General features: G+C 40.2%; 1 protein-coding gene across 1 annotated transcript in view; it reads left to right on the top strand.

Moving 5' to 3' along the window:
- Positions 1 to 23,954, top strand: part of pemt (phosphatidylethanolamine N-methyltransferase) — a 94,877-nt gene that overhangs the window by 6,333 nt on the left and 64,590 nt on the right. The window contains exon 2 of the mRNA XM_033610563.2: positions 578 to 685. Within this exon, the coding sequence (XP_033466454.1) occupies positions 578 to 685 (108 nt within the window). The remainder of the gene's footprint in view (positions 1 to 577; positions 686 to 23,954) is intronic.

The raw sequence follows: 23,954 nt of genomic DNA, 5'->3' as shown, positions 1-23,954 counted from the left end.
CTATGCTGCTGCACCTCAAATAAGTCATCAGAATTTATTTTTACCCCATGCTTAACTCTTAAAAGGCCCTGTGTCCACTGTTGTCTGTTTGCCCTCTTTATTCACAATGAAAATATTATATACTGTGATTGAGACAGCACTATACAGTAATATGCAGTAATGCAAATGTTATTTCAGACCAAAACTAACAGACAGTATGTAGCACACATCTGTTAAGGTTGAAAAGGAACTCAAAATGATGGGGAAAAAACCTCTTAAGGGTCAAGAAGATGCGGATGTATCTGCTGAAGCTCTCCATCCTTCAACATTTAACTAAAATGTATCTGCAAGAGACATAGGAAGTAACATGGAAATGAGAAGTCAAAAGAGGTTGCATAGCTTTGGCAGATTTTGGAAAATTCTGTGAAAATTTGTACCAAATTTGGATGGAAATTTGACCTCTGGCAATTTCTAACACCTTTTTATAAGTAGCAAGTGAGGACAGTATCATAGGCCACACTTTTCTCTCTTAATTCCTCTCTTAATGAAATTATGTTTTCACGTAATTGTGTGATTTTCACATGGCTGTTTCTTTCAGATGGACGTGACGCTGATGGAGGGACTCCTGCGACACATCAACTTTCATGACTCCAGCTTTTGTATTGCTGTGATAGCCATCATATTCAACCCTTTATTCTGGAATGTGGTAAGAGATACTTCAGATATTGTAGCTGCTGTTCCTAATCGCCTTGTGTAACCTCTTGTATATGTAATGATGAGTAGCCATTACCAAAGCCTATTTACCTGAAATCCTGGGTGCAGAGCTGATCTTCTTCCAGGCGCTCGGCCAGCCCTGCACTAAAATACTTAACTTCCCCAAAATGATCACCTATTTATGGATAAAGAGAGAGATATCTGTTGACTGTGACTGGTTGGTCCTTGTCACATGACATGCCGTGCGCAGCCATTGTGCCCTGAAAAGAGGTGCTAGGGAATGCGTCGTTTGGAAGTTTGAGCGCCCCTGCCGGGTGTCTACCTTGGATTTGAGGCTGCAAAAAAACACGGCATGTGTACGGTCCCTAAATGTTTCAGTTTTCCAGAAACCATACTCTTGATTGGATTTTGTTTGGATACCAGCAAATTCTCTATAGCATCATTGTATTGAATTGGTAGGCAGCGAAGGAGGCTTAGACATCAGGGGCCGGTTGCACCAACTGGTCTTTACTATGCCTGGTCGTAACCCCTAAGATGGTCTTTGTTAATACCAGTCTTAAGGAGTAGACTTACGCCAGTTGCACCAACAGGGCTTACGCCTGGTCTTAGCTATGCTGGTTTTAGCTGTGCGCGTCCATGTGAATGCCCCCGGAATGCCCCTCGCGGCTTGCCTAGAGGAGCATGGTGACGTTAAATGATGCGCCGCTGAATCACCCTGTGTGCTTGACAGATGACAGTTGACAGTTGACAGCCCCTCTCATCTGTGTTGACAGTTTATTTACAGTTTAAGATTTGAAGAAAACATGAAGGATCAACGAAAAACTTTACCGACACTGAAATTAGAAAATTAATCAAGCTGTACAGCCAGCAGAGAGACGTATCACAGATAAGAAAAAACAGTCGGTATGGGCAGAGATAACGGGGCACATCAATAGCCTACGTGTTCAGACTCTGGCTGCCTTCATACAGAGGCTGACATGAGGAAGAAGTGGAAAGATCTTCTCAACAAGGCAAAAAAATACATCTCCTCCAAAAAAAATCATCCAACTGGCGGGGGTCCTCCCCGAAAACCTCAATTTACAGTGACATCATTGTTGACGTATTTGGGGAGGATTCCCCTGCCTGGTGGGAAGGCGGGTGGTAGTGCTGCGTTGCAGCCCAACACAAACTGTAAATCGGGTGACAGCTCTCTCAATAAGTTCAAACAGATCTCTCCTACCGAATTGAAACCTCTCAATCAGCTCCTTGTCATTATATAGGCTATGTCCAATTGCTTCTGTCCCTAATTACCCTCTCCCGTCTAAATGCCCGCTCGTATACAGACGGTGGATGAGACGTGCCACAATAAAGTTGCGCTCTCTGCGCTCTAGAGCGCATGAGCGCAGCTTGATAATGACCTTACACCTGCACTTGACTAGGTGTAAGATTTACGCCCGGTCTTTGTGAGAAGAAGTCTTAAGCCCTGTTGGTGCAACCGGCGTAACTATTAGGTCGGACTTAGAACGCCAAGTTACGACCGACTTAGCTTAAGACCAGGCTTAAGACCAGTTGGTGCAACCGGCCCCAGGGACCTGGGCCCAGATCTGAGTACGCTTGGGCCCAAAGTCCAGTTTGTTTAATTAGTGGGATGACTAGGTCCCTTTCTGTGCCCAAATTCACTTGAAAATGTGGTGTAGGGTATGGTCATATCAGGTGTGAAAACCAACTGTACCACAACACAGAAGTGGACTGCTTTTTAACATGAGTAGCAGTTGGCAAGTAGAGTTCTAAAGGCATTTCACATGCTGCTGGTCTCTTCTGAAATCTGCATATACGCACTGAACTGCATGGCCATTGGAAATAAAGTGGCACACAACGGCACACAAAGGGTCGTTCTTGACATTGTCTCTAGAATACAAACAATAGTAGGCCTAACATCAAGGATTGACTCCATAGTATGGGCTTGGGATTTTGCCATTGCCGTGCTTTTTCTAAACTGCAGCGACAACATTAACAAATGGTACGTATATGTTGGCACAAGTATACTCTGGTGCAGAACAACATTACTAGTATTAAAGTGGAGCAGTTATGAAATTTGGTTCATTTTAAGATTTTCTTTGACAGCCACAATTAATAGGGAAACTCCTGCTGTTGTTTGTGGTTGCAAGTAACCCACAGGCATTAAGCAATACAAGCTGAATGTTTGAATCACTGTTTATGTTAATCAACACAAGAACTGTTACTGTGCTTTTGGCTTGGCTAAGTGATCGCAAATGATTTATTGGTGGGAAGCCGGTGAGGGATCTTGTCCTTACTGCTTTAATACTAACTCGTAATTAGGGATGTAATGATACCAGAAACTCACGATACGATATTATTACGATAAAGAGTCCACGATACGATATATATCACTATATCTATACAGGGGGAAAAAAGAGAAAATTTATTGTTAAAAATAGCTATTTTATTCAAAAATAGTGCATGTACACTGTACAGCATGTTATTTTTTAACTTGGAAACGCATCATAAACAAATCAACACACAGTTGAACATGTGCTTTCATTTTCCCTCTATTACTGCTAGGCAGGCAGACATTAAAGTGCCATAACAAAGTCATGTCAATTAAAACTATAGTGACAGAATATGAAAATGGAAACATTCAGTATTTTTTAACCTACTCTGAACAAAAGTAGTGTAGTACTATTACTAGAAAGTCATCTGAATGACATCAAATTATGAGGATAGAGTAGTCTTAATATTCATCAAATATACAGAACTTACAACAATCAGACCCTGCAACAACAACACAATTAACAAATTAGAAATAATGTAAACTCAATAACACACAGTCCCTCACTCACAGATACACAGAGAGACACACAGAGAGAGAGCGAGAGACAGAGAGAGAGAGAGAGGTGGGTAGAGATGTGTGTAAAAGAAAACCAAAATAAATAAAGTCCAGCCATTTCCCTGGAAGTCATAGAAAAACTCAAAAACACACATTCACTCAGTTTGTTCACGCCAGGTTGACAATCTTGACATCAAGGAGACCCTAACACTTTAACAGAACAGGAGATGAGGAGAGGAAAGCTCTGGTCCTGCGCTTTCATGTGATATGCTTGGCGTTTCTGTGCGACCCTGCGTTCGCGAGTAATCCATCCAAAAGTAATGTGTGTGCAAAGCCGTATGAAAGCTTTGTTATACATTTTTTTAGTGTAACTTTATCTTTTTTTTTCACTGTGAAAACATTGGACTACCGACAAGTGCTTGGTCTTGTCGGAAAGCCACGATTCCGCTGTTTCACGTGATATGTGTGGCTTCTCGCTATGACGAACAGTCGCGGAGAGGCTGAGATGCTGAGCTGCATGAGTCTGCTCTCACCTGCGTGCGCAGTTGCATGCAAAGGATTATGGGGAATGTAGTCACGCAGTCATATTACCGGCTCTGTAGGAGAACGCAGCTATATAACTACCGTGGCATTCCCACGACGGTATCGAGAATTTATTTTATCGCGACACAGCGAAATTCGACATATCGTTACATGCCTACTTGTAATGGTTGGTTGGAGATCCTGGTGGATAGGGGAAGTCTGAAGTTTGACTTAAGTTACATCCTCCTCTTGACACCCCACAACCTGCAGCAAATATGAAACTGTAACCCTAAACATTACCCCTATACCTCCAGATAATACTTGGGCCAATAACTCTGTTCACATAGTGGAGGAAACACACTTGGAACCTGAGTGTTACAAGCCCTCGTTTTGAAAATTGTATGTCTGTCCACAGATAGACTGTCATTGACTGTTCATCTGTCTTCGTCAAATCAAGGCAAACTGTCCCGACAGTGTCCCTGAGCCTGATAAAACCGCCCCTTCTATCACAGAAGGTTATAGTTCACAGGCAAGATGGTTGTATATCTTATCCTAATTGTTAAGGATCATGATTAGGCAATCAAGACTAGTTATGGTTAATATCTAATAGACCATACATTACATAACAGAGCATGTCAGTATCAGGCCATAGATAATGTTTGTGTTACAGGTGTGCTGATTGCATTGCACTTGTCAAAGAATCAGTCCTGAAGTATCCTTGTTACAAAGACGTGGAAAGAAAATATTCCCATCAGTATTCAATCAGGGATACTTCAGATGTCAAGTGCATGTTCCAGTGCCGTGTAGACTTGAGCTATACATTTCAAGTGGCATCTTTCTCAGTGATGGAGTTTACTGAGTGACTCACATCAAGACGGAAGTCTAATTACACTTGGGGCATTGCGTAACACTGCAGTTAACTTAAAGAAGTCATGTTAGAAAAAAATCCTCTCTACCTGTTCCTCTCCCACGTTCTTTAAGTAGCACCTTGTCATGCATGGTCAAAGTGCACCTTTGAGTATAATGTGGTTGCTCATATATTTGAAATGTTTAAGCACTAATGCGAAAAAGGCAAATAGTAAATAAAGTAACTCAATGAAACAAGATAAGATCAGATGTATTGCAGTTTAACAATTCTTATGTGTTCCATCAGTCTTCTTTGTATTTATTTCTGAGTGTAAATGGACAGTTCAGCCCAAAAATCAAAAATACACATTTCTCACCAGAAGTGCTAGTTATTACTCTAGATTATTTTGGTGTGAGTTGCCGAATGTTGGAGATATTGGCTGTAGCAATGTCTGCTTCCTCTCAAATGTAATGGAACTAGATGGAACTCAAAGTGTAATAACATGTCTCTTTCCAGTAGGGCTGTATTCAATCAAAGAAAATCTAGGTCAAGTGAAATTCTACCAACTCCTCAACAGTGCACTGAGTGTGCTTTACCTGGTAGAGTTGTGTGTCCACCAAAGCATTTTTTCCCCTGTCACAGGGGGGCGGGGGCGGGGGGGGGGGGACAACACGTCAGTCCGACCCCCATATAGTTCGACTACCCATTAGTCCGACCATAGGGTCCTATATTTTGAGATCCATTAGTCTGATCTCCCAATAATCCGACTATACTTGTGCCATTTTTCCGAGCGCCGCTAATCCGACCCGTCAATGTTTGTTAGAGTGGATACCTCGATCAGAGGTTTTACCAGATAGCCTGACGTAACTGCTTTATATTATACAGGCAGGTGTCCATCTAGGTATCCATTTTAATTAATGTTAACGGGTCGGATTAGCGGCGGACGGAAGAATGGCACAAGTATGGTCGGAATACTGGGAGGTCGGTCTAATGGATCTCAAAAAATAGGACTCTATGGTGGGACTAGTGGGTAGTCGGACTAATGGGTAGTCGAACTATAGGGTGGTCGGACTGACGCCACGAACTTGTCACAGGGCTCAACATTAAAGGCCCTTGCACACTGAGTCTGTTTTTTTCAGATTTGTTTTTTAATCATCCGAAAAAATTGTCACGCACAGAAACCATGCATACAGATTTCGTTGTGTCTTATTGTTCCATTCATTGTGAAAATTCGTAATACTTGACAAATGAGAAGACACATTTCCTCCTTTGCCTCTTTCCGCTGGAGTTACCTATCTGGCTTCTGGCTGTATTCACCCCCTCCCTGTCTTTCATTTGGCACCGCAGCTGCATGAAGACGTTTTGGACTCAGTGTGCAACCGTGATTGACAAGATGTAAAGTCATTTATTTTAAGACTTGTGACAGTTTTGGACATAATAAACTGACTCAGTGTGCAGAGGCCTTAACACTTGCCCAGAGCAAGTATAAACTCTGTGTTGAGGCAAGTGGAATTCCTCGAGTGAAAAATAAATGTGGTCTCCACTGTAATATCATTATCTGAAAATAAGCTGTACACCGTAAAGCTTTTCCACCTGAACCACGTCCATCTCACCACTAACTGTTGAGCAGGACTGATCAGAAGAATCTGACATACTGGACACTATAGAAGTTAACTCTGGGGTTGACAGTGTCATATACAACACAAGTTACTAAGGTTAAATATTGCTGTAGAGCTGTATCCGAGAAAGAGACTTAATATTTTTAGCCGGGTAGCTAATGTTAGCCATCCTGCCACCTCAAAAAGGGCTCAGATGGGATGTTTTTCCTGTTGAAAGCTTTGAGCCTTGAGCGGTGGTGTCTTCTTGGTAACGCTTTGGTGGAGACACAGCCTTATCAAAGTAACAGTAATTGTCCAACCAGTGAGAATTTGGTCGGACAAGACCATGACCCGATTACTCAAGATAATCCACAGACGTTGTTGTAAGCAGTTTTATGTAGGACTATTTCTGTCTACCCAACTATGCCCACCAACCATATCACTGTGCAGAAGGAAGTGTGCATCTATTTATGGACAAGAGGCTTGTGCTTCTAACAGTGTGAGATGTAAACATCAATGGCGTCCTCCTTGGCTGAGCTGTAATGTTAGCTAGCTCAGTGGTGCTACAGTAGGTTAGCAGTAGATCAGTAGATGCATGCAAAATAGTTCCTACATGAAACTGCTCACAACAAGGTCTGTGGATGATATTTGGTAACTGGGTCATGATTTCTGGAAAGAGACATTGCTGTTGAGTTTTTCAAATGTATTTTTTGGTGCTTTGAGCACCACAAGCTGAGTGCCATCTAGTTCCATTATATTGGAGAGAAGGCAGACATCTCTACAGCTTATATCTCCAACACACAGTAACTCACACCAAAAATCTAGATTGATAAATAGCACTGCAGGAAAGAGAAAAAAATATGTATTTGAAATGAACTGTCCCTTTAACTACATAATGATCCCTTGTTGTCTAGATGTAATCAATTAATGTAATTAATCAAATGGACACACTAAAGGATGATGGGCTAAAATTGGAGAAATTTACTCTCTGCTTTTTGCAATTAGTGTCATTGCTTTAACAGCTGTGTGTGTGTTCATATCAAGATTGTATTTCCACTAACCTTTAATGGTGACTCATTTGACCATTGACTCATCACACCTGCGCAACCTGGCAGCACACATGTTCATCATACAGAAGCTTTCGCCTCACAAATAAGAAGCCAATTATTTGCGTTAAAGTAAATGTCACTGAGATGTTCTTGGCCCTGCACATGATCCCAAATCACCCTCTTTGTGCATTTTGCTGGAAGATAATCTGTAAGTGGCTATAATGGGGGTTACTCAGACAAACAGCATTAGGACTGATGGAACTTAAAGGTGATAAAAGATCTTTTCCTATAATCTGTTTGAGCTACAAAGCTTAATGCGTGCAAAATGGGAGAGTTTTGGATGGTGTTTCATTTGGTTTTATTGGAATACCGTCTCTTAAAGGGTGAAGAAAGAAATAGTCAAATGTATGGGATGTATGTCTTTGTGCCAAAAGCAGACTACCAATATTTCTGTTCACATGCCTGTCACATGTGACGGCTTAAACAGCTGCTGATGGGATATATTTCATAGGGTGGCAATTTGTACCTTTGCATCTTTGTCTGTGCTGCTGTGCTGCTCTGAGGAACACCTTTATTTATGACAATGACATTTTGATGAAAGATAGAGGTAATGTAGGTTTCTCACCATCATTTATTGCATGTCACACAGTCGCCATGTTTCATGGGACTTTGCATGCTGTATGTGGTGTGCTGGTACCTTGCTGCTGATAGTGCTGAAAGTTTAGCATGTTAGTGCACAAAGAGGTTGAAATGTTTCAACTTAAATAGCCTTTAAGGATCACATTTTGTCTGGTGGTTTTCTATTTTCATAGTTTCTTTTTGCTTACTAGCAAGACTAATATTTAGTCTCCTTTTAATTTGGGCTTTTTAGTTGTGTCTCATGAGGGCAGTGCTTTAATTTGACATTTTATACTGACACACAGATTCAAATGTCTTGGAGGCTGTCATATTGCTCTTTGAATGAAGCGGTGTTTTCTACGTGTAAGTGTCTGGTGCTTTCCACCTTCACTCTCCTCCCTTCCCCGTTCCTCTCCAAGAGGAAGCTTCCGTTTTTTGTTCTGTGACTGTGTGAGGTGCACGCTGCCCTGTTAGTTGTGTACTTGTAAGAAGAGATGGTTGATACGGTCACGGACGATCAGGACATCGTGATCACAAGAATCTGAGCTGAAGATGCTTTGCAATATGTCATGACCCAGCAGTCCAGTTGACCAAGTGATTAACTTGTGGTACAACATGTATGCAGCTCATTTTGGGAGGAAGCATTTATATTACGTCACATAAGCAGTGCATTGTGTTCCAGGATGATTTTAGAGCACTCATCAGAAAATGTTTTTGTTGTTGCCAAACTGACGCGAATGAATCACTTGTTTACAACAGTTCAGCAGTTCTTCTTAACCTTTTTTTGCCCAGGATTTGAATTTTTATGACCCCAGCTACTTGAATAATGCCGTATCTTTGCTACTTACTGATGTTTTGTTGATGACTAATGGGGACTTTTGAGATTAGTTGGGAAGATAGTTTCAGTCTACAATTACAGTCATGCTTGTTTGTCTTGCTGCAGGGGTCATTTTATTAGCCAATTTTACAGAGGGAAGCAAAAGTTTTAACACCACGGTTTGGCTCTACATTCATATGGAAAGTGAACACCGGGCTCCTGGTGAAAGTCTTGGGTTTGTTAACAGAAATTTAGGGACCGTATCCGAAGTAAAATGAAGAAGACGATGTAAAATGTTGACCAGTAACATTTACGTATTAAATCACAGAATGAACCCCTTTCTTAAATGCCTGGATGCAATTACATGACCAAAACAAGTGGGTAAATGTACCTTTATGTGTTTTACACTTGTAATAGAGGTTTGTATAGAGATTGAAGTACGTTTCGGAAAGATTCCATTGCAGATCTTGGTCCAGTCTGCAGTGGTAAATGTTACCACGAGATCACCCTCCCACAATGGCACCAGGAAGTCATAAGCTAGGAAATCCGATTCTGCAGTGAAGTATAAATCTCTGGAATTATTGCCTTCAGAGATTTGGTCCTGACCATGGCATTTCCAACTTTGAAGTTTTAGATGGATCTTGTAATTCCTGCAAAGATTTAGAAGGTACTTAAAAATCAGTTCTAATTTGCTCAAAAGATTTACAGAATCTGAGACAAACAAGCCTGCAGGACTTGGTCGGCCCTTGGAAAACAGCTCCAACAACTGATACCACTGATCTGAAGTGGGAGATCAGGATTCAGTATCAGGGGCGACCAAGCAGATGCTTTGCTTTACTAGGCTTGAGCATCAGTTTCCTGATTGAGGGGAAGACTTTCCCTGCTTAATATCCCACTTATGTGCTTTAAACGCACATGTTCTATATTTATTTTATTAAGCGAATACAAATTTCTCAAGCCGAGCAGTAGCCTCTTGATCTATATTGTGGAGGGAGACTGGACCTCCTTTTAGTCTTTGGAGAGGGAAGGCTTCAATAATATGCTCCATGGTTTGCTCCTCTCCACAAGCACATATTGGGCTCAAGCTGCTCCCCCTTCTGTGAAGGCTGGCCAAGCAGGGACCTTGACCAGTCTGTTCAAGGAAGACCACTGTTCTATATATTCTATCAAATAACAGAGGGAGGGACTCCGCAGCTGCTCTATATTACATTTGCACTGAACACACTGTACCTACTGGAACAGAGACACAGGAAGACCTGTACCTTGAATTTGTATTGTGTGTGTGTATGTGTGTGAGTAGGCACAGATCAGAACGTACCAGCCCCTAGCTAACTGCTTAACCTTTTATCTTTTCATGCTGACATGACCGCTGTCCATGAATGAAACACACACACACACACACACACACACACACATACACACAGACTTGAGGCCAAAAAAATCTAATGCTGATCTAATCTAATGGACACAAATATCAGAAAACAAAAGTCTTTATTTATATGTGTTGAGGAGGCCAATCAGTCATGTGATATTCGCTCTTCTTTTATGGTTTTGTTTTGACCAATGACACAAGGACACTGTTACGGCCTGAAAATAGAATCAGAAGAAGAAACAGGCTCAGTCAGGGGGTCAGTGTGCCACAGTGAGGCTGCTGACATATTGACCCTTGTTTTGGAACAGTACCCCTACGGTTTGTGCCACTTTTGTCCTTGGTCCATTTGCTCTGTAGGGAATGTTAGAATCCCTCCAGGCTTGACCTTAGCTACACATGCACAGTGGGGGCTACAAGTGTGTGTGTGTGTGTGTGTGTGTGTGTGTGTGTGTGCGCGCGCACGCGCATGCGCATAGGTGGCCTATATAGTGACTCATTCCTAGTTGTGTTGAGTCTCAGAAAGCCTCTGGAAAGCGCAGATGCACTCAGTCACAGGTAAAGCCTGTCTGTCAGTCAGCACAGCACAACGCTCTAATTAGATGGATACTCATTACACCTGTGCACTGATTGCAGGGGTGTCATCAGGTGCTGATGATGTTATTTCCTCCCAATAAGTGTGGCAATGGTAGGTGTGATGATAAGTGTCAAGAGGCGAGCTGATTTTTTTCTTTTGTGTGTGTGTGTGTGTGTTTGTGTGTGTATTTATGTCCAGCCATATGTATTCGTATTCCGCTGACAGTCCAACTACTGTGCCTACAGTCTCTCCAGATTGTGCCTGCTGTGTGACAATAGCTGTGATGACTGTCGTGATCATTGAAGGGGATCTATTATGCTTTTCCCTATTTTGTGTTGAATATGTAATTTTACAACCATGGATAATCCCTGTGAGAAAAAGCCTCACGTTTCCTACCATTCAATACTGATTCATTGATTCATCCAACAGTTTTTTCTACTCTGGCTACAGTATGATGTCATATTGTGCCAGATATCTTTATATGGTCATTTGCTCCAGGCACACCACTGCATGTGTTTACATTATTTTGTCTACACTGCTACATGTAGCTGCATGCTAACATCAGAGAAACATGTAATCTGGGTTGCCGATGTTGTAAACTTCTCCCTGATAGCAGATCATATTCCTGCTGGAACATGTACAGTTGTGTTTAGAAGCTTTTATTTTTGACTTGTCATGTTAAAAAAACGTGCCGCGACTCCTTGTTACAGTCATTCCCCAGCTGCAAGTACACTGATACATATAGCGTCACGCTAACGTCAGGGAATCATGTAATCTTGTAATCATGGATGCTCAATTTCTCCACGATTCCGGATCATATTCCTGCTGAATGTGTCCAGTTGTGTTAACAAGCTTTTATTGGTGATTTTTAGTGCTGCTTTTGTCATTCCTCAGTTGCAAGAACACTGCTACATGTAGCTACATGCTAATCTCAGAGATAGAGGTAAACTTGGATGCCAATATTGTTAATTTTTCCCTGATATTCCTGCTGGAACATGCCCAAGTTGTGTTTAGAAACTTTCGTCAATGATTTGTTTTGGTAAAAATGTGCCGCTAGTGTTTGTTATAGTCCTTCCCCCACTGCAAGTACACTGCTAAATATTGTTTTGGTATTTGTACCATATTCAGGTATCACACTGGTACCAGTATGTGAAAATTACAAATGACACACACACACACACACACACACACTTATAAACAAAGGTTTTCACTTTCCTCAGCTAACCTGAAAGTCCTCAAGTGTGTCTGCTGTGCTTTCTTGGAATTTGCAAGACTTTCTTTACAGTTGGACACATTGTTCAATTGCAGTTACATCACTTAGTGTGTAATATTGCTTCTGCTTTTTGTTGTTTTATGGATGGGGAGGCAGATTCATAAACACAATCTTTTTGTTTTAGTTTTTAACTTGCTGTAAAGTAATGACACCATCAGAGTCTCAATGCGTTCTGCATGACAACCTTGTGATGAGTGTATCTGGGATCAAATCTTCATTTTGCTTTTGAAGCTGATGTGTTCTTAGTCTTCATCTCAATGATTACGACAGTAATCACCAGCTGGTTACATAAGCCTCTGTCTGGGTGCAAAGAATTGAACTGAGAAGCTCCAATTTTTGACTTGTACTTGGCTGAACTTATTTTGCAGACATAAAAACTGTTTTGGGAAATTACAGCCTTGTCTTATTTTTAGTTCAGAGGAAGAGTTGACCCATACTGTGTCCTGACTTAAAAGTTTAAATCATGAATAGTTCCATTGGCTTCAACCCTAAGACACTTAAAACACATTGTTAGTGACAGTGAAGCATTAACTTAAGGTAGGAGTGAGTTTTTTCTTCCTAGACATGGGGCAGCTCCATGCACAAAACAACTTTTTCTGGAACTTATTTACTGCTTCTGCACCTTAAAGGTACCATATGGAGTTTTTGACCACCAGTCGCGCTATGGAGCAATGTTTATATATATAGTGGAAAACCATCTGGTAACAACTCTTCCATGTACATGAGAACACACAGGTACAAATGTTGACACAATACAGTTATCTGCCAATGGTTACTGATCTGCAGTTTGCATAACTGTAATAAGAAAGTAGCAAAGTGGGAGCAAATGCAATGACAAAACAGACTCTCACCGAAGCTAGCGAACATGGAGGTAAACAATACAGATTACAAATTTTCCCATAAAGTAAGCTTTACAAATGTTTGCTGAGGAAGGGAATGCCATCAATGCATATATTTTGGCCTTGAGGATACTTAGGGTATATTTTGGTGAATGTAAACAAGCCTTTTTTACAAAAAAAAACTCGACATGGTACCTTCAAAAGAACAGTTCACCTAACAGTCAAAAATACATATACTTTTAAGACTGTTGCTGAGTGTTAAAATATTGGCTGGAGAGATATATGCCTTCTCTCAATTATAATAGAATTAGTCCATACTCATTGAGTGCACAGTTGCCCACGTACAGTTTCACATGGTGTGTGTTTGGGATACAGGTCATAGGAAATTGCAGATTAAATAGTCAACTGAACCCATTAAGAAGAGCAATGTATTCAGACAGAGTTGTTGTGAATTTGATAGTACGATTGCTTTATTGAAAGTACAGTAGAACCATTGCCAATAGTGGGATAGTTAGTGGGCTAAAACTGTACATTAGTAGTTGAGGTAGCACGTTGAAAGGCAGATAGTTAAAGTGTCTATATGTTGTAAAACTGGAATCAATGACATCTCCTTGCACAGCACAGGTAGTCAGGTGCTGGCAGGCAGCAGGAACATGTGTAATCAGCTTGACAAACAAATCCTCCGCACACTGACATAGACTTTACTATACTTTATTTGAGGGAACAACGCGTTTCGTGTTCAGCGTCATCAGGTTCACCTCAGGTCTGACCTGAGCATTCACAGGTGTGTTTCAATGCTTGCTGGTCACATGACCAATTTCATTTTTTCTCTCTAAGCAAGACTCAAACAGAAAACATATCACAGTATACAAAAACAATACAATTACATCAATCATGAAATTGAAAAATATGTATCAACCATGGTATAAAGTTAAAAACTTTAAAATTCAAAAACTAAAAAAAATTCAATGCATGAATATTATAGCAAAATCTACTTACACATGAGCAAATACTACAAAGTACTATATTCCAGCTTGAGACCCAGCCAGTACCTATATACAGAAATACCAATATCTTTATGCAGAATAATACACATCCTACAAATCTATCCCTTACTCACTGCTACGCAGGTGATAGTGCAGGCTCAACTTTCCCTACGCAGGATGATACAGCTTTCCCTACGCAGGGTGATGGCTTTCCCTACGTGTCCTACAGGGGGAAAAAGAAAAAACAGGTTAAAGAAAACAACTCAAGTCCTGTGAATCATTTATTCCAAAAGGTTCAACAGTAGACAGTTCATTTATCCAAAACGCTTCCCTTCTCAGGTGCTGTTTGATGATGTTCCCCCCTCTAGGATTAGGCAACACTCTTTCAATTCCAATACATCTGAGGGAAGCTGCAGAACCATGATTTTTATCTATGTAATGTCTGGCGAGCGTAATAAAGATTATTGTTTCTGATGGCCGCTTTATGCTCAGCAATCCTCAACTTCAGATTACGTTTTGTTTGGCCAATATACATCAAGCCACATGGGCAAATAAGCACATACATTACATGAGTGGAAAGACAATTGATAAATTCTTTTACATTATATTTCTTTCCCAAATGGGGATGATGAAATGTTTTTGTATCAAATGTGTTGGCACAATGTGCACATTTTCCAATTCCCACAAACTTGCTGAGAAAGCCAGTTGGTTTGTGTTGGTTCACTATACATGGAACTGACAACAGTGTCTCTCACATTTCTGCCTCTCTTGAAGCAAAATCGAGGTCTGTGTTAATATGTTGTATTGACTTAAAAGTGGTGCGCACTGGTAGTTCACATGGGAAAGGTGCGGCTAGCCCTTGTTGCAGCGGTGGGAGTTGGTTGGTTCGTTGTTTGCTGCATGTCTTCCTGGCTCTCTCTCTCCCATCCTTCCTGTCATGCTTCACTGTCCTGTCAAATATAGGCAAAAAATAACATTTTTAATAAATATATATATATATATATATATATATATATATATATATATATAAAATTCATTATACGGCATCATTATGCCTTGCCATGTCATGGAATATTACATATATTACACACTTAAGTCACTTTCTGATTGAAGGTGAGAGGTAACTGTAACAGATATGGTAAGGAAGATGAAAACTACATCATTCACATCTTTGCTTAGGTGGAATTTCCACTCTTGTTTAGAATGATGCCTAACTCAGATGTAATCTCCTCCTCTCTCAGGCAGCAACAGGTTGCCCTGCCTCTGCAGATATCTTAAACTTTTCCAAAGTCAAATCTGCTCCTACATAAATAAGATTAGATTGGGCCCGGGCCTGCATGAGATTAATGTCAGGCTGACACTGAGGTGCTGGGAGGAGAGTGGTCAGTCTGTTCTTTCTGGTTTTATCTCACAGCTTTAGGCTGACATCTCAGCTCAAATCACGTGGAAGCGACGCCAGGCTTCAGATAACGTTATGTGGGAACTACCTGTGTTATTAAATGATTTCTGTGCAAGCCATATTCTGCTGACCTTCAGAAATAATGCTCCAGGGCAGCACTAGTGCCTTGAATAAATCGTTAGGAAAGGACATTGTTACATCTAGTTTTGAATCAATGAAAAGAATTTTAGAGACACACTGCAGAATAGAGAGCACTTAGTATGATGTATTTTCTCCTGTTGACCAGTAATGTCAGTAAAAAAGGCTGTCCCACCGAAACATTGCGACCCACTGCAGGTCAGGTCAGCCAAGAGTGTCTTGGCTGACCTGACCTGCACTCCCAGTGGTGTTGAATATGTGTTTAACCTTTAATGGATTGTTCTTTCTCTGCCTTGAAGCCCCAAACACAGCTAAGACTACAGCCAGTGGTGGATCTTCTTTTGGTCAGAATTGAACATAAGGGAAAAACGATCCGAAGACCTAATCCCTAGGTTGGTCTGTAGTTATCTCTTTTTTATTATTATTGCTTGTTTGCTATTTTGTTGATTTGTCATTTTGAGGGAATTTCTTAAATTTTGGCACAAATGTCCACTTGGACTTAAGGATGAACTGGTTAGATTTTGGTGGTCAAAGGTCAATGTGACCTTGTGTCTGTCACATTTTCGTTCAGAAAGAACACCTTGAAGATTTTTTTTTAAATTTGGCACAAACTTCCACTTGGATTCAATGATGAACTCATTAGATTCTGGGTGGTTGAAGGTCAAGGTCCCTGCGGTCTTGTGTCTGTCATTTTCACAAATGCGATATCTCAAGATTGCCTTGAGGGAATTTCCTCAAATTTGGCATAAAAGTCCCCTTGTACTCAAGAATGAACTGATTAGAACTAATATTTTGGTGGTCATAGGTCAAAGTTTACTGTGACCTAACAAAATATATTTTGGCCATTACTCAGGAATTTTTACACTAATAAAAATTTCATAAATGATTAATAGGATGAAATGATGAAGTGATGACATTTTATATCAATAGGGTCAAAGGTCAGCTTCACTGTGACATCAATATGTTATCTAAAACATCTTAGGACCATTATTCAGCGTCATAACTCAGGAGCAGGGGAAACTTGCCTATGGCATTCAGTGTGCTAGGTATATGGAATGGAAAGCAGAAGTGAACATTAATCTGTCGGGAGATGAGTGGCATTCCATCTGTAGCATGCAGCAAACATCCACCAGCTCTAAAAGATGGAGAGACTTTGGGTGGAAGAATATAATTAGATTTTTATTATCAAACCATATACAAAATACAAACAGTCATGCTGGAGACTCTGTGGACAGGCGAATGCCAATCCCTCACATATATTCTGGTCATGTATAAAACTACAACCACTGGATGGGGTTATTCTGATTCTTGAGAAACTTTCACGTTACAAGATTCCAAGGGATCCACGGAATGTGTACTTGGGATTAATACTTGTGGACATTATTCATAAGAAGGACATTTATTGTTCAAGATCCTTATACTGGGATGCAAAAAGGCCATTACTAGAAACTGGCTGAAACGTGACTCTCCAACTCGGACAGTGGATGGACGTCATAGAGGACCTATTCCATGGAAAAACTTACCTTTCACCTGAGGACTAAAGCAAGGGCACATGTGCAATGCTGGGTTAAATGGACAGACTATAAGAGAAATGAGATGTTATTTTGTCAGCTGGTCTGAAGACATGTATCCAAAAGTTGTAGAGTGAAGGCAACAACAACAAAACATCAAAAAAAACAAGGAAAGTGCTAGGCACTGACGATACCAAATATTTCCAATTACAGAAAGACAGAAGCAAACTCCTTGAAACTGTAAATGAGTCAGTGCATTAGACACTGGCTAACACGGACACAAAAGTGTCCATACATAGCGTCAGCAATGTAAGGCTCCCATGTTGTGACCCAATCTCTCAGGGGTCTTATCTCGTTCCCGAAATCTCCTGATTCAGCCTTAGGCAGATAATAGTGTCTAAATGAGTCATCTGCGGTTAGACAGGAAGAAGAAGGGACTTAATGGAGTGAAAAAGAGAGAAAGGGGAAAAGGATTGGTGTTTCATTTCATCGAGAAGAGGGACTAAAATAAAAAAAAAACGCTGCAAATGCAAAGGAAGTATCAAAAGCGAACAAAGGGGAAAGTTTATGTGATGTCAACGTGACCTCCAGTGTATCTCTGGTTATTTACAGATCAAAATGCTGAGAAAAGAAGAGAATACAGGCTCACTACACAGAGGAGACAGAAGAACCTTGTGCAGCTAATTAAAGTATAGGAGAAAGCTAAACTGAGGAGAAAAGGAGAAAAAATACACCAAAGGGACAAAAGAGGAGGAGGGGACAGACAGGAATGGAAAAAACTTTAATCAATAGCTGATTAGATAATTTTAAAAAAACAAAATAAAGAGGAAGGATACAAAAAAAGAGTCGTGAGATAGAAGAAGACCCGTGAAATTAAGAGTGAAAGTGTGATTAGATGGTCGTGTCGTTGGCCTGTCACCTCTCCACAATGATAAGAGCCATAATTTCCTGATAAGTGCCATTTATGTCACTTAACTTTCTTTTTTTGCCTTTTTAGGTGAAGAAATGTATTCCAAAAAATAAACGTAAAACTTCCACCTATTTCATTGATTATTGGTGCAAAGTGCAGAAAATCATTCAGTAAATTAAAATTAATGCCATCTGGAGGTATCAAGGATCATCTAGAGACGCACATCTCTGGCTGTAATTACATGCAGAATGAATATGCAATCATACTGTCGATTATTACATAATGCCATGACATCTTCTAGCAGAATAAAATTCTACAATCAACATCTAGTCACATTATTTTTATGGTCTGACGCACGAGTGCTGCACACATAGCAGCATAAACTCTTTGTCGTTGAACACAAACTTAATGGTAGTTATATTTAGCATAATTAGCAGCAAGACTGCGTCAGCTCAGGACTGTCCATTAAAGTGTCAGAATTTGGAGGCTGCTGCTGCTGCTGTTGTGTGTGTGTCTATATGAGTGTGTGTGGGCATGTACTTTTAACCTTTTTAAGAGCTTGAGACCTTGACATTTTTGTGAAGTCAGACTTAAACCCTTTTGCTCCTTTGGGAGCATAGGTCATTCACGAACTTCCTCCAGCTGGTTCAGTATTGGGCGATCTTCTCTGCTTACTTCCAGGATGTTCTTGTTTCCTTGAGTTCCGCCTCGACAGACTTTTTCCAGCTGTTTCTTGGTCTTCCTGGCTTTCTTTTCCCTTGTGGGTTCCAGGTTAAGGCCGTCTGGTTGTGTTGGAGGATGGTTTTCTCAAGGTGTGCCCGATCCAGCCTCACTTTGTGAAGTCAGACTGTTGGCATATTCTGAGCTCTTCAGGGTTTTTGTTCCAGGTTCTGAAGGGACTATTACTTGAAGGCCCTCAGATACACTGTGCAAAAAGACAATTAAGACTTTATTTGGTGAAGGCACACCTATATTAACCTTTCTAAAATCACTCAAACCCTTTATCATGTTTTGTTCGTCTCTCTGCTTTTATTGTCCATTTTTCAACTGGCTTACATGAGATCACACAAAGTTTTATTCCAGTTTTGGCATTAGTGCCGATCAGACAGAATGAAGTTGAAAGTGATTCTTAGAAGCTCTGCAGTCCATGACAGTCAATAGCCTAAACCAACTTTTTGTGACGTCCCTAAAAAAACAATTCATAGGGTGCTATTTCATGAGATATCATACGAACAGTTGGATGAGGATATGTCATTCATACACGTTTGCTCTTGTGTTTTTAGTTTTGGAATGCCACCCACACAAGAAATAATACAACCTACGACCCTACAGTGTTTTATTTCCCCTTTTGGCTTCATCTGCAGTGCAATGATCCTGATTACCGTTTCTTTTGTTTCCTACTCTCAGTGACTCCATGAAAACAAAACCTCCCCTGTCACTGTGCCTTCACAAGCAGAGGTCAGCCTAGGTTAAACAAATAGATGCCAGCCGGTGCACGCATTATCAGCCGGCCTGTATGTGCCGATGAAGCTGATAAAGCAAACAGAATATTAAACGTCATCGGATCTTCACGCTGCATATGTAGTTTGTCTCAGTCATCAGGTCTGTGCTGCCCAGTGACCTACATCTACGGGAACAAAGTACTCATCAGTTCATGCTGTCCATGCTGGCTGCTGCAGCAGCTGGTAGTCTCACACAGCTGAAGCTGTCTGTCTCCAATTAAACTTTACCACAGCCTATGTGATTATCTGGCTTGGTTTGATTGTCCCATTACCCCTACTGTTTGCAGTGCTGCTGCGATATGCAGTATATGTTATTATAACTGTTCAAACTGATGGCCAGAGCTGCAGTACTAAAATAAACCTATGCTGTAATAAGCCACATTGTGGTTTCTGATGTTTTTCAACAGCGATCAGGAGTTTGAGAACAAAACCAGAGCTAAAATACCAATGAAACTTGAATTTAAAACAGTTGTTTTTTCTCGGGTTGATGTTGCTGCATCTGCTGGATGTGCACACTGGCAATTGTTGCTAACAGTGCCATATGAACCTGTTAGTTTATCGAGGCTTATTGTTGTGTTTGATTCTATGGTCAAAGGCGATGTGAAAAATGCACTTTCATGGCTTTACAACATAATGGCATGTCTTGAGACCCTGAAAGTGTAAGAAGGGACCTTCCTCTCTCTTTTTCTCCTGCTACATCTATCAGAAAATATGTCACATGTAACGAAGACCCACTGAGGCTTTTAATGTCCTCAGGAATTGCTGTGCCATTGTATCACTTCCAGCTTGGTGACCATCCCTGCCCACCGAGTACCTAACTCTTATATACCTGTAAAGAGAAACATAAAACAGAGTGTATGTTTACAGTTTACAGAGTTTATGCATAAATACAAAGATAACATTATGAACAGCAGTATTTACTGGAGTCAGATCTCAGGGAGACTCTAATTTTGGTTGCTGATGTTGTTAATTTCCCTCTGTGATGAGAGATGGATTTGATTTTCACAAGAGAAGTGAGGTAGAAGGATAGCTTTCTAAGCAAAACGGAGACAACCTTCTATCAGTGAGAGATGGCCATCCCACACTCTGATACAGTTCACACTGGTGAGCTCTAAAACCATCCCCAGTAATAACATAGAGAGAGCTGTGGTAAACTGTATCAAGGGATTTCAGTGTGGATTGAGCGGCATGCATATACAAAATATCGGCACAACCTAAGACTGACATTATAGTAGATTGAATAATTGCCCTTCTACTTTCTAAAGAGAGGCATGACCTAAATCTGTCTGTCTGACCTATCTTGATGGATGCCGGAGGAGCAGAAGTGGAAAATCGGAAACACTGATCAATCAGAGCAGACTGGGCTTTTCTGGATGGGGCTTAATAAGAAAGGAGCTAAAATGGTGTGTTTCAAGTAGAGCGTAAATAGCAGGCAGACCAAATGAGAAAAACAATGCATTTTTTGGACATTAAAGCATGTTAACATGTTCTACTAAAAACACTCCAAATAAAAGCATGAACCTAAAAATGAGCATAATAAGTCTCCTTTTAATGCAAGATAACAGCAGCTGATATAGGCAATAATCAAATTATTTATGGTGCATATGTATATGGTTCAGTCAGGTACAGTAAGAGACACTCAGATACATATCCATGACTCTAGTGACGATATCAGTTCATATATTTCATTCATCAAAAATCTGGTGTTTTTATTCATTAGACTCCATTACAATAATTGCAAGGGTTATCTGACCCTAAATGTACCTATGTGTTGTCGGCTAATGTTTACGTGAGTGTGTGTGAGTCTCACCTTTGGGCATTGGAAACTATTTCAAGATTCTCTTCTTTACATTTGGTTCTTACTCAAGAGCTTAGATATGCTATTTGATTTGCTGTGACAAATTGAAGGACACAAGTGGTGGCAGCTGTTTATGACTTTTCAGTTCATCAAGGATAGGCACTTGAAGGCAGGCAACAGGTGCTGGGTAGATTGGTTCATTGTTCAACATGTTCTTTAAGTGATAGGAGCACAAATGGAAGAAACAGAAAAACAAACCTGTGTCCCTGGCTTATTGTTGGCTTATTGCCCATTAGATTTTTAGATTAAAAAGAACAACAAAATGAATTCATTTTCAGATAGTGACTTCAATTACTTACCTCAACAAGATTAGAGAGAGGCCTTTATTCCTATTTTTTGGTTTGTATATTTTACTATGTAATATTTTAGTCCGATACCTCCATAATTTCTGATTTCCATCCATTTTGATTTGCCGTTATTCAACTATTTCTGTATGTGTACCTTACAATCATATTACTGTCTACAAAAAGTCGCTCCCAGCAGAGATGTTTCACTTTTAAAGTCTTCCCGATGCCCAAAGGACGTAACCCTTCTTGTCCTGGCAGTGTAATGTTACTGATTGAGTGAAGTACATGACATTTAGTATTTCATATAATATATAAAGTATAAAAACTAATTTACTTTATAATTTATTTGTTACCATTTTCACTTCTTGTGGCATAAGACAAAGTAATCCCACTTTCAAACAATATGCCATTTTAATGCCAAAATATGTCTGAAGAACCCTCCCGAAAACCATCAGTGTTTTTTCACATCAGTGTATTTCCAGCAGTCTTGACTAACTTCTCAGTCACAGCTATCTAGTATGGATTGGCATAGGTATTTCTGCTTCACTATGTCATTTAAAAGACCAGATCAATATATTTTGTATTATACTGTGTTATAACGCATTTTCTAGAGGATCAGTTGGTAAACTGTTGTTAGCCAGATAGGATTGATAGCTAATTAAATACCTGAACGTCAAAGTGCTTTATCTGAATAAGGCAAAAATCACATAAAATCCTAATATCCCAATTCTGTAGCCAAGTACTTAGTGCATCCTATTAGTCGATATAGTAGGAGATAAAAATGGAGCCTTAGATGGACTGTCATATATTTGGTAGGTCTCTATCTAATCCTTCAGGGTCATGGTTTCATGCTTTACAGAATTTAAAGACCACTGTCTTCTTGTCAACCACTGTGCCGGCCACGGCTGCCTTCATGGTCCGTAAGCCCTGAGCTTTACCTAAAGGCAGATAATCAGCGCCAAGAAGCCAAATCACAGCGTAACTGAATTGTGTCTGTAGCTGAGGGGCAATGGTTAGTCACATTACTGTGTCCTTAACAAACAAGCCACAATCTGTGACTGTCAGCCTCCATGGTTGCTATCAAGTATATTTTCAGCATTTCAGGATTTCCTTTCATGTGTTTTTATTTGGTTCAGGTTATTTTGATGTCCCCTGTAAAATTACAATAAGGAGGGCATTTTGGGTCCATAATTTTGACATCTGCATGTATTCATTTTGCAGTTTCGCAGCCTGAAAGCATTTCAGCTGAATCATTATTAGTGACATAATCAGGGTGATATAATAGGTTTCAGCCCTCTGCCTTTGCCTGGAGTTGGAATGGATCATTACAGATTTAAATGGAGCTAATTGGAGAACAAAATTACGTAGTTGTGTAACAAAGTTTTTTTTTTTTTTAATTTAGTCCAGTAAAAATGAAACCAATCAATTCATTTTTTCATCAGTCTGACAATAAATGTGTAAAGGTTGCAAATATGGTAGACTAAATCAATTGGGACCATGAATATCCAAATACGGTGTTACTATGGCCATTAATGTTAAAAATACCTTTCCATTGGCCAAGAGTTGAGTGAAGGTCATATTGTGACCCTATTGTAGCAATGGACAAAAGATAGAAAGGGTGACATATACAGTTTCATAGCTAGCTAGCAAGCAGTTGACAAGGTATTTTGCTAAAAGAGGCCAATTCTTTAGGGCAGTATGGATCATTTTCAATAGAAGCTGGTGACATGAAGCTACACCCAACACTTTGTCACTGTGGATGGGTGTGACGTGCTACAAATCAAAATTGAGCACTCAGCAATTTCAGCACTCCAATGATGTTGTGAAGTATCAACCAATTATCTTTTTGTTTGGAATTGCAGTGAACATAGGAATGCAATGGGGCGGCAAAATGTAATGTTAAAATGGAGCTCAGATACAGTACAAATCATTAGCACAGACTTTTTTTTTTTTTTACCAAATATGAACGTTAGATGCCGTTCAGTTGTGTTTCTCTTTGGCAAATAGCAGACACATGAGCCCGCCACATTGTAACTGCGTTAAAGAGCATTTGAGCAGCACTTCAATGCAATTGACCTATGGCCTAGCCACACCTCCCTCCACTCACTCGGACAAACTATCAACATTCAGTGACTGGCGCTATGGCAGGTGTCACAGTAAACGGCATTTCGCAGGAGGCAATTGATGATTTCTGGGGACACAACGATCAGATGTCATTGAGAAGTAACCAAAAGGGCCTAAACTACACATTGGAGGGATATATTCATCATTTTATTGTTGAGAAGGTCGATGAAAAGCTTAAATTACAAGCCAAAATTTACAGGTCACAGTGTA

The sequence above is a fragment of the Epinephelus lanceolatus genome, chromosome 21, assembly GCF_041903045.1.
Source record: "Epinephelus lanceolatus isolate andai-2023 chromosome 21, ASM4190304v1, whole genome shotgun sequence".
Lineage (NCBI taxonomy): Eukaryota > Metazoa > Chordata > Actinopteri > Perciformes > Serranidae > Epinephelus > Epinephelus lanceolatus.
The sequence above is the reverse complement of the archived record's forward strand: the minus strand, read 5'-3'. Positions and strand labels throughout refer to the sequence as shown.